The sequence below is a fragment of the Sphaeramia orbicularis genome, chromosome 24, assembly GCF_902148855.1.
Source record: "Sphaeramia orbicularis chromosome 24, fSphaOr1.1, whole genome shotgun sequence".
Classification (NCBI taxonomy): Eukaryota; Metazoa; Chordata; class Actinopteri; order Kurtiformes; family Apogonidae; genus Sphaeramia; species Sphaeramia orbicularis.
Window position 1 is genome coordinate 9,824,704 of NC_043979.1, and position 12,468 is coordinate 9,837,171.

General features: G+C 35.9%; 1 protein-coding gene across 1 annotated transcript in view; it reads left to right on the forward strand.

The window, feature by feature from the left end:
- The first annotated feature begins 527 nt into the window (after positions 1 to 527).
- The window catches only part of opn5 (opsin 5), an 87,407-nt gene continuing 75,466 nt past the window's right edge, over positions 528 to 12,468 (forward strand). Inside the window, exon 1 of the mRNA XM_030128734.1 lies at positions 528 to 735. Within this exon, the coding sequence (XP_029984594.1) occupies positions 725 to 735 (11 nt within the window). The 5' untranslated portion in view covers positions 528 to 724. The remainder of the gene's footprint in view (positions 736 to 12,468) is intronic.

Consider the following 12,468-nt stretch of genomic DNA (forward strand, 5'->3'; position numbering starts at 1 on the left):
ATGGATGGATGGGTAGACAGACAGGCAGACAGACGGATAGTCGGACAGATGGATGAATGGAGAGATGGATGAATGGACAGATGGATGGATGGATAGACTTACTATACTGTCTGCAATGTACAGGTTACAACTGTGGCATACAATGTATTCCCTGTGACTACTGATAAACAGGAAATGCCAATTATTAAAAAACAATTTTCATCAATTCATTGATTGATTGAAGTATTAGAATCTAAAACAGAAAGGTTAGTGTCCCAACATAGCATATCCTGTATTTTGCATGAGTGGATGAAATTATGAGTGGCAGTTTTTGACCAGTGTCAGTTATTGTGAAATTTGTGTTTGATAGGTTGATGCTATGGGGTTGTTTTTCCGTACACTCCAACCTGTGATAAAACCCGCTGAGGGTGTTTTATTTTGAAAGGTGCGTCCGGAAGGCGCCGGGGCTGCATATATAACAGCCGGAGAGAAACTGCCGGAGCCGCGCTGAGGCTGTTGCTCCTCACCGGTAGAGGACGAATACGAGTCTCCGGACAACTTCACACAGACACACGGGAACATTACACCACAGTACATATATATGTATATATATGTAGAATTTTTTTTAAAAAGACATTCCGCTCTTTTAAAAGCATTCAGTGAGTGATTTCCTCCAGGTTTAAGGACTCTTTTCTGCCGATGGAATTTGTGGGAATTAAACAGTTTGAGGAATGGCAGCAGACTGATGATTAAAAGGTAAGCAAGACCAACAGACACTTTACATTTCACCTACAACTTCTACATTTAATCATTTATTTCTTATTCTTAAAACAAGAAAGGACATATTAAATATTCCCCTTCCCCACAGCTTTGACTGTATTCCTTACTTTTCAGATTAAAACATTCTAACAAACATAGCCCTTAAGATAAATAATCATGTATTGTTAGGTTAATTAAAAAAAAAAAAAAAAAAAAATATATATATAGATATATAATATAGATATTATATATATATATATATATATATATATAATTATATATATATATATAATGGAAAACAACTTTCGTAGGCTATACATTACAGTGAGTGTCAAACGTAAGAAACAAACGGTTTCATGGTTGGTTTGGCACAAAAATGTACCAAAAAATGTCATAAATTGTCATATATTTGCATTTTTGCTAACTCTTCCATCATCCAAACAATGGTGAATGAAATGCCTATCTATTCAATATTTTACATCATTTTGTTCTCATTGCATCTTTTACATCGTTTTTGCCTTATGTCTTTTAAAAAATTTCCATTTGTGATTATATTTTTTTCACCTTGTTACCTCCGCCAAGGAGGTTATGTTTTTGCCAGGGTTTGTTTGTCTGTCTGTTTGTTTGTCTATCCGTTAGTGTGCAACATAACTCAAAAAGTTATGAACAGATTTTGATGAAATTTTCAGGGTTTGTTGGAAATGGGATAAGGAAGAAATGATTAACTTTTGGGGGTGATCCGGAAGAAATCCTGGATTCTGGATCACTTTGAAATTTTCGTTAACATTGTGGTAAATGGGGCCAAAATTTTCGTTTCCCAATATCTCGCTTAATTATTGACCAAAACTCATGAAATTTAACTCAGGAATTGACAATGGGGTCCTCTATCACATTTCAAAGGCTGATCCGGATCTGATCCAGAAGGCGGATTTTATTTTAAAAAATAAATGTAGGATTTGTATCACCGATTATGTGGGGGAATTTTTGCGCTTGGCGGAGGTCTGCGCTCTCCGAGTGCATTTCTAGTTTTGTTTTTTCTTTCTGTTGATTTTGCCATGTTTAGTCACTAACTTAAAAAAGAAAATATCTTCCTCATGTCATGTATGTTACAGCTATGCATTTTACTTTGCAACCCATTTTATGTCCCAGCCATGAAATTTGGAAAGCGCACTATTACATTGTATAGCTACAGGACAGGCCAAAGAAAAAAACACAGACCTATATGGAAGAGACATTTTCCGCAGTTAAATAAAATGTCGAAAAACAAAGTCATGTGATGTAAATAATTCCTTTTAGTCCGTAGCTGTGTTGTTTCCACCCGGGTTATGTATAGGCCTATGACTGCATGATATCTGCAAATGAGTGTGAAAGTTGTGAAAACATTAGCATTATCCCAAACCCTTACCTGAAATCCAACAAAGGACTTTTCTTTTTCTCTAAACCTAAAATTTTTATAGGCCATTTGTTGCCAAACAAACAGCCCAGCCATATAGTTAATTGCTGTGCAGGGCTCTCTTGGAGCCAAGTAAAAAGTGATGAGTCAAAGAAAAAACACCTAGTCTTAAATAGAAAGTACTTAAAACACTGTACAAGAATAATAAAAGCAAAATTGAAAAATATAATATAATAAATTATGAAATACTGTACTGAGGTGTGAAAACTATACAGACGGATCTAGTAACATACATTTATTGAAAAACAAAACTGTTTCACTGATGAAAATATACACGTTGTAAACATTATCAGTAGTAAGTAAAAATTACAGGGGGATATTGCACTTGTCCAGAAATATAGCGAATATTGCATTGCAAAATAAGAAAAGAAAATAAAAAAAAATAAACAAATGTGATGTCTTATTTCCTGTTACCTTAAAATATTTATTGCAATCTTAGCCCATGCAATCATGAAAGTTTTCCATTTCTAGGTCCGTATTTTCGTTAATAACCAAGCAATAGACTCTAAGGAAAATAATATTAACCATATTAATCACAATAGGAATTTCAGGAAATTAAATGTACGACGATAATATTTTTAATGTAATATTATCAAAGATTACTCTACTGTAATGCCACATTATTCAGTCCCAATAATTATTATTATTTACCCACATGTTGTCACCTGCTTCCCCTGAACTATCAGCATCTGTTATATACAGTATACTCATGTTTAATTGGGTTCTCCAAAAAAAAAAAAAAAAAAGAAAGAAAAGAAAAAGAACATTTTTACATCACCAAACCTTTTTTTTTCAGTCAAGGAACAGCATCTACACTAATATGGATTTACCAGACTGAGGGTATTGTGAAAACTAAGAATGCGTCAATAGCAATATACTATTAATAATAATAAAAATATATGACTTTGTATCAACCACAGTCAGTAACACTGGGGCAGAAAACAGAAGAGAACAAAACTCTCAGCTGAACTGAGTTTATTGCTTTGATCAGAATCTGACACTGGCAGCTTCATTGAGATATTACCCACTGCTAATGTTGCATAAATAAGAGTTAATGTCCATGCTACGACATCATGGTGACATGATTTTCTTATTTGTAGGAGTGGTTTTAGCATTGTATTAAAAGGAATTGCATTGCATTTTCTCCTGTTGTGGTGTGTCTTGAGGTGTGACAGATTTATGAGATGAGAGAGTGTTGCTGCTAAACCAGGAATGTGAAATAATGTTCCTAGACTTAAACACTGAGGTACAATTAGATTCATAATTGTTCTAAAGACCTATTTGCAGGGAACTAGTACTTCTAATGCACCTCAGGTAATTTGTTATAATTGTAAAGGTTGTGTGATTTTAATCCTATGCAAACTGGCCATGCCTATAATTTGTGAAGCAAAGACCCCATTTGTACAAACACAAAGGTTCTGTGTTAATACTAGTACCATACAGGTCAACAACTCTATATTATGGTGTGATGTGTATGGTTTTTTGTTTACTCTTTGGATTTATTCTACCCATGCTCTGGTCAAGGTCCAAAGAGTCTGTGTCGTGATGATAAATAAAAGTTTTATAGGTGTTTTTCTGGAGAAATGCAGGAGACTCATGTTGCATTACAGCGTTGACATTCTCTGAAAGAGCAAACTTAAAACCTGGATGGATAATAATTATGGCACTTACAGTAACTGGCATTCCTCTGTCTTTCTGCAGTTATTTGTAAGTAATGATCCAGGACCTAAGAACCAGTGAATTTCAGTGAAAAACTTATACTGCTTATCCACATATGTGGATGTGATGTGGGGGGGTTGATTCATTTCTGAATCACTGAAGGTCCACAGGTTATACAAGTCTTGTGTGAATGGGGCTTAAGCTGGGCTGGGTTTAGGGCTTAGGTTTTAGGGCTGTGAATCACAGACCATCACAATATCCCCATAACCATAGTATTTTCAGCTTTACATCTTAAGTCACACTTTATGTCCTTTTCCTCATCCTTATCTGGTTACATCTTTTGCATTATTTGCATTTTGTAATGCCTGTTTGTCATTTTCATTTTGTTTACATGTACACCCAAGATGTTGGTTATGAGATGTATCCCAAATCATGTTTGGATTATGGCATTTACATGACGTACTTAAATCAGGATACACATATCCCTGTATACATGATAAATTCTTTTATCCACTGTACTCATTATTGTTGCTGTTTGTGCAGGCATGTGCGATTTTATAGCAAAAATATTTGTTTAAGATGAATTCTCGTATTCTATCTAAGGGAAATTTTTGTATTATACACAAACACACACACACGCTTAACTGTAGTATGTACAGCATTTTATATATATATATATATATATATATATATATATATATATATATATATATATATATATATACAGGGCGGGGAAGCAAAATTTACACTGAACATTTAGTTGTTTTTTCTCAGCAGACACTACATCAATTGTTTTGAAACCAAACAGATATTGATGTCATAATCATACCTAACACTATTATCCATACCTTTTCAGAAATTTTTGCCCATATGAGTAATCAGGAAAGCAAACGTCAAAGAGTGTGTGATTTGCTGAATGCACTCGTCACACCAAAGGAGATTTCAAAAATAGTTGGAGTGTCCATAAAGACTGTTTATAATGTAAAGAAGAGAATGACTATGAGCAAAACTATTACGAGAAAGTCTGGAAGATACTATTAAAGAAGAATGGGAGAAGTTGTCACCCGAATATTTGAGGAACACTTGCGCAAGTTTCAGGAAGCGTGTGAAGGTAGTTATTGAGTAAGAAGGAGGACACATAGAATAAAAACATTTTCTATTATGTAAATTTTCTTGTGGGAAATAAATTGTCAAGACTTTCAATAAACTAACTGGTCATACACTGTCTTTCAATCCCTGCCTCAAAATATTGTAAATTTTGCTTCCCCACCCTGTGTGTGTGTATATATATATATATATATATATATATATATATATGTAATATACGTATGTATATATAAAAGGCATTCAGTGAGTGATTTCCTCCAGGTTTAAGGACTGATGGAAGTAACGTATATTATATATATATAATATACATATATATAATATATATATATATATATATATATATATATATATATATATATATAAAACCCTCCACATCAGTGCTTATATAGCTGGTTCAGCAGCCCAGTCACAACAATGGACAGCGCTGTTTATGTGTGTGTGTGTGTGTGTGTGTCTGTGTGTGTGTGTGCATGTGGTGTTGTGCAGTGCTAGAACCCGTCCTGTTCGGTCTCCCTTGCGTGCACAAGAGCGAGAGAGGGAGTGTGGGGCCATAAAGTGGGGGGCCATATGTCTCAAATATTAATTTTTTTCTTCTGTTACTCCAAAAATGTTGATGCGAGCAGAACAGATTCATTCTCTGAGTATTGGTTGTGCCAATGCCGCATCCTCGCTACAACAAACTGCTGCCAGTTTTGAGCGAAGCTGTGCCAGTTAAAACCTGCCTTTTCAGACACGCTAAATATAGACGCAAAATCAGCTACTGAAATCAGTATCAGGTTTGGTAATCGCATTGCACGCGCTAAATGAATATTTGCATGTACTCCTCCCAATAATTTTGCACGTTCTGGTGAACGCCCATATTGCATATTCATCAAGGCAAACATGGTAAATGGGTTGTGTGAGCTATTTTACCCATTTGAGAGGCGCAACTCTCAGTGCATCCTGTTAAACTTCAACATGTTTTTGCGTGCGTAGTCAAGTTTGTGCACGTTTTTACACACGCAAACCTTTAGTAAATCAGGCCCTTGGTGTGTCTGATGCTGCGCAACTGAGATACTGTTGCTGCTGCCATGTTGGTGTTTCTGTTATATCATTAAGCACCTGCACAGTAACCCACCACTGTCAGTAACTGGGATAAGGTATTTGCATGATAGAGATGTGGACATTACTCGATTTTAAGATGCATTGTGATACAAACTGCTGTATCAATACATCAAATCAGTAATGAAGAGTTTGCAACATACCTAAAAAGTACACCGTACAAACACTCATAATTGATTTTTAAGCTTGACAATAAAGTTGTAAAGTTACATTGTTACTTTGCCTTTTTGCACTGAATTGTGGGGTTAGCTTGTTTTATTATGAGTGAAGTGAAACATTCTTACATTTTACTATTGAAGTATTTAGAATTTTTCACCAGCACAGCAACAGACAGACACAGTGTCTTTGTTACCACGGGGATGATGATAAATGGATTATATTGTGTCAGTGTTGTCTTGTCACTTCACAGTGTTTGGGAAGTATTTTTCTCCATGTGAGCTGGATGTTAAGCTGCAGCAAAAATCCAAGTGGAATCAAAGTAACAATTGTCACATACTCCACAAAAACAGAGAAATTGGTTTTCTTTAGGTGACAAGAACAAGAACAATGCTAGGTTTAGCCTGGACATTTCCTCCGCTTTTCTGCATTAACCACGCCCAGTTCAAGTTTCTGACTAATTACACAATTGTTGTTGGATACTAGGGCTGCAACAATTGGTCAGCTAAGTTGATGGCAAAATTAGTTGACGACTAATTTAGTAGTTGACAGGTCATTAGTGACATCATCGTCGTCATCGTATGTAACCCACAGCATGTAATCCAATGTCAAACAATGTTACTGTTTGTCAGTTACTGACTGTCTGTAACGTGTGTGTAGGGCTATGAAGGATAGGTGAGTGGATGAGAAAAGTATGTAGGTGGAGCCAGTGAGCCGGTGTGTGTGAGAGAGGTGAGAGCAAAAATAAAGAGAGAGCAGATGAGTGAGACAGAGCCAGCAAATAAGTTTCCCATTACTATTTCTCCTTCTGTTATATCGGCGAGGTTACAGCCGACAGTAACCAATACTGGCAATACTGTTCTTCTAATAAAGCGACCAGCGTGGAATAAACCCTCGTCTGTCCTTCAGATGCTTCAGTATTTTATTATTGCTATGAATATAATAACAGCCATTATTTATTTATTAATATTTGGGCAGTTCGTAATCTGAATAATAATCTATTGGTCGACTAGTTGTCACAGTAGTCGATGACTAGTCGACTATTGAAATAGTCATTAGTTGCAGCCCTATTGGACAACAGATGAGACGTTATTCTTTTGTCACAGCCTTGGGAGAGACAACAAATTCCTCTGTTTTTTGGAGTATGCAATAACTTTGAAAACAGATCAGTTTCTGTCACTGTAATAAACACACAGACCACCCATTGGCTTCATAACTTATTGCTATTAACATTTAGACTCATACCACTAGTTGAGTTAATTTCTACAAATAGCTGTGGCTCCCCTGGTTTCAGAGGCTGCTGGTTCTGGGGTCGGTTTGGGTTTGTGCTTTAAAACAATCACTGTAATGCTAGTCATTACAGTGATTATTTTCCAAAATGGTTCCTAAACATTTGTCAAGGTTTCATTAAATGACACAGCCCCAAAAATACACTAATGTACAGATAAATAAATGTTATTCTGATAACTAATGTAGTTCTGTAGTGGCATTAAGCAGAATAAACATTCTGCAAACATCAAACACAGCAACACAGACACAATGAGAAACTGAACTGATGATATTGTCATTGGCACCCTAATGAAGCTGTAGTGTTCAACTGTGTTCACTTTGACCATATTTGCATCACATATCAGCTCCATACTTACTGTAGTGAGAGGGTATCTGAAATATGCTACTGATATCTATCAATGTGTCAAGTACATTTTAATCCTGGCCTTGTGAGGCTTTAACAGTTCTGTTCATGGCTCAAAGATCAGTTTAATGTATGTGATATATATGATATAAGTCATCAAATTTCCCTTCAAGTGATGGGTCAATCAATATTCAATTAGCAGTCAATACTTTAATGAACTTTAATATGCATTCTTGTTCTTCATTTTCTGGTTGAACTATTTTAGGACTGAAAATTTTCTTAATGAAATTTTTCCTTGACTGCTCAACAGTTGATACTTTCTGACAAAATACTCCTCATCTTTGTCTAATCTATCATGAATTATATCAAATTATCATCATCCCCAGAGAAAAATTCTCTCTGCTGACATAGATTTACAGAATTTCCTCTTTATCAAGGTGTTAAGAGACTTGTCATCCACATTTGTCTGGACCTCTGAGGTCATTCTTCCACTGTGAAGTGAGATTGTTCTGATTAGAAAGCACAGGCATTTGTCCAACAGGACATATAGGAACTTCACACTAAAAAAATAAATGCAGTTCAATGTGTTGTGTGTCTCCAGTCACATGGGTCTAGAATAAGTCCCAGCATTCCTCAGTAAAAGGTGAAAAATTTTAGATTCAATAAGCACTAAAACTGTATGCCCAAAGCTTCCTAAGGCTGAATAATTAGTGTGGGCTAGTACAGAGAAAAATGTCACTGCAGTGTTGTCTCTTATCCTGGCTTCATGTGCTATGACAGTTATGGTAAATACTAGTTACAAACTCAGAAATTGCACATGAATGCCCCCTCTCATATTTCCACTGGACAACTGAGAAAAAATGTTGATACATGAGCTGTTGAGATGAAAATGTCCTTTGAACTGTTCAACATGGCAGAGAGCAATGAAGGATTCATCGCAGCAGATGAATTAACACATCTAAAACTGTTTTAGCGATGTAGCAGGTCATGATAAATTGTGTGTCCGCCATTTTTCATTTCACTATAACAAGAAAAGCACTTGAACACAGCACACCCGTAATTTTGAAGTCACAAGTAGAAAGGATCACCTTCCTGATTGTGCTATCAGGAAGGTGCAGGGAGCACTGAACCCAGATCCAAGGGCAGTTGCATAGCATTGCCATTTAATGTAACACTTGCAGCAATATACACATGATATACATACACATTCGCAAAACACAACACAATCCAAACAAGAAGCTCTTAAATAGGCAAATATTGAAAACATTCTAACAATCTGATACCAGTGTGTCATGAATACCTTCATAAAACAAAAGACCAATGCGACAAACTCTGCAGTGCTAAGCTAACACTAAGCAGATTCAATGGTACAAGTATTATTTCTCTGCCATTAAAATTCACTGAATGAGCCAAAAATGAAGGTCATTTTGTGAAGTGATCATTACAAATTTTGTTCTACCTTTTCTGTTTTCTGATCGTCACTTGGTTTTATGTGAATGAAGCTTTTGCTGTCAGCTAATACATTGTTTTATGTTACATTTAAATTAAATCAGTTACAAATAAATGGTCCGGGACTTAACAGATCAAGAATGATACACTTTCTCACAGTGCATTCAAATGTCTCTAATGTGGTCTTTAACTATTGTCATTTAGCAATTTATTAGTGTGATCATTGAACCAGTAAATACACACAAGTAAGTAACTGTCAAATAACTGAAATTTTTAATGACTTTAGCTTTCATTTAGCAACAATGTAATATGGAGGATAGCTTATGTCACTCCTTATCCACTGTAAACCAGGAGTGTCAAAGTCATTTTAGTTCAGGGGGCACATACAGCCCAATACAATCTGAGAGAGAGAGAGAGAGAGAGAGAGAGGAGAGAGAGAGAGAGAGAGAGAGAGAGAGAGAGAGAGAGAGAGAGAGAGAGAGAGAGAGAGAGAGAGAGAGAGGAGAGAGAGAGAGAGAGAGAGAGGAGAGAGAGAGAGAGAGAGAGAGAGAGGAGAGAGTAGAGAGAGAGAGAGAGAGGAGAGAGAGAGAGAGAGAGGAGAGAGAGGAGAGAGAGAGAGAGAGAGAGAGAGAGAGTGATATGTATACAGTCATGAAAAAAATTATGAGACCACCCCGTGTTTTCTTCAATTTCTTGGTCATTTTAATACCTGGTACAACTAAAGGTACATTTGTTTGGACAAATATAATAAGAACAAAAATAGCTCATAAGAGTTTAATTTAAGAGCTAATATCTAGCCATTTTCTATGTTTTCTTGATAATAACCAAAATTACTTAAGATCTTACATCAGCGTTTTTCAACCTTGGGGTCAGGACCCCACGTGGGGTTGCCTGGAATTCAAATGGGGTCGCCTGAAATTTCTAGTAATTGATAACAAAAGACAAAAAAAAAACATTGCCTGAAATTTCTAGTAATTGATAAAAAAAAGACAAAAAAACCCAACAAAAACTTACTAAAGTGGCAAGGTTTCACTGTAAAAGGATCATTATTACAATGCAAGCTTTGGTGCTGCTGGTGGATATACATCCCAGGTGAGCCTCTAGATAAGACCCTCTTTCCTCCTCATTTCAGTTTAACCCCTTGAACACTGGTTTCAGATGTTTGTGGTGCAAGATTATATCAGTTTAAGAAAGAACAGACTGTACCACACAATTTAAAAAGGGGATTAGGAGCAGTTAATGCAGTGTTTTTTAACCTTAGGGTTGGGACCCCACAGAGGGTTGCCTGGAATTCAAATGGGATTGCCTGAAATTTCTAGTAATTGATAAAAAAAATAAATAAATAAATAAAACTTACTAATAAAAATGTACATTATATAGCCTAAATGTCATGTAAAATTAATGTTTATTTGCAACATATTATAGTAAACTATAACATGATCAAAAACAAATTAATTTTAGCAAAAAAAAAAAAAAAGTCTCTGTTTTGAATGTCTGGGTTCGCCAGAAATTTGTGATGTTAAAATGGGGTCACGAGCCTAAAAAGGTTGGGAACCACTGTCTTACATCAATAGTGGATGTAAGATCCTTCCCTCTTCCTGGGGAGGACCCCTGGAAGAGTCGCTGATGTCCTGCATCAGCTAATCGGGATCCTAATAAATAAAAAAATAAATAGCTATGGCATTGTACTGCCAAAAACATTGCTTTTAGGTATTTCATGTTTTCTTTTCTGTCTGTTTTAGTCACATGATACACACAGGAGTTAGTACTTGATTGCATAAACATTGTTTCTGATTACTTTTGATGGTCTAATAATTTTTTCCACAATTGTAGACACCTAACTGGGAACTGATGGAGAGCCTTACTCGTAACTGGATCTGAGGTCCAAGGGGCTGTTCCCAGCTGTGAGCCCCCCTAATGCAATTGTAGGGGAAACACTTTAAACTGCATTCTTATCAGTTCTTTTTTTAAGGCTAGGGTTAATTTTACAGTTAAAATTGTGAGCAGAATTATTTATTTTCTCATTTGTAGCTTAGGCGTACATAATGAATATATAATTAATATTCTTTATTAGGAATGTTCAAAAGCATTATTTTAACCAAGTGATCGTCATAGACTGTTCTTTTATGCTAGTGGTAATAATAATAATGGATTGAATTTCTATAGCACTTTTCAAGGCACCCAATGCTTTACATTATTGATCTCATACACTCACGCATTGGTGGTGGTAAATTAAATGTGTAGCCACTGCTCCCCTGGGGCAGGCTGACGGAAGTTGCTGCCAGTCCTTCATACACTTCATACGCTTTCATACACCAGTGTGAGTGACACTAGTAGTATGGGAAATATAAGTATTTACTGCATAAGAAAACAGTCTTTCATCCATCATTTTTAGATAGAAAACTGAATACAGGACTGTCTTCTCTGATCATTCCATATTAAATTAATGATCGGACCTATAGTGAAACAAACATAGTCACCACTGGTTTATTTATTTTTTCGAGGTGGCTATTGACACAGTACTGTGGTACAAAATATCAGTTTGCCTGTTACCACAGAGCCAATCAGCTCACTTGTTATATAAAAAGTACCAAGGCAGTCATATAGCAAATAGGTGAACCTATGTCACAGCAGACATTTAGCCCACTCGGTAACTTATCGGACTGTAATGCAGAAGTCTTAGGTTCAATACCCAGTTGGAGTAGCATTCTGTTTTTTTTTTTTTTCTAAAGATTTTCAAATGAGGCAGGGGGTAAATCCGACATTGATATAAATCAGCCACTGGCAGAATTCCACAGGACCATAGCACTCAATACACTGATATGACACTGAACTGAAATCACACAGCACACTGGTGCATCTAACATGTAGCTCCACCCACCTTCTCCAGCCTCCAGAGCAAAGAACACCATAAAACAACATATAGAGTATTTAGAACAATAATTCCTATTCTATACTATATACTATCACTAATTTGCCATTTCTTCCATCAATTGCCACAGTACTATGGTAGCAAAATGTGCAAAAGAATGCACTGAAGTAAACGTCATATATGATCACTATGCTGTGGCAACAAGAGGCTAATAAGTTCATGTAATAGTATCCCTAATTGGCTCTAGTACAAAGTGTAACATTTGATTGATCTGTGGCAATAGACAAACTAATATTTTGT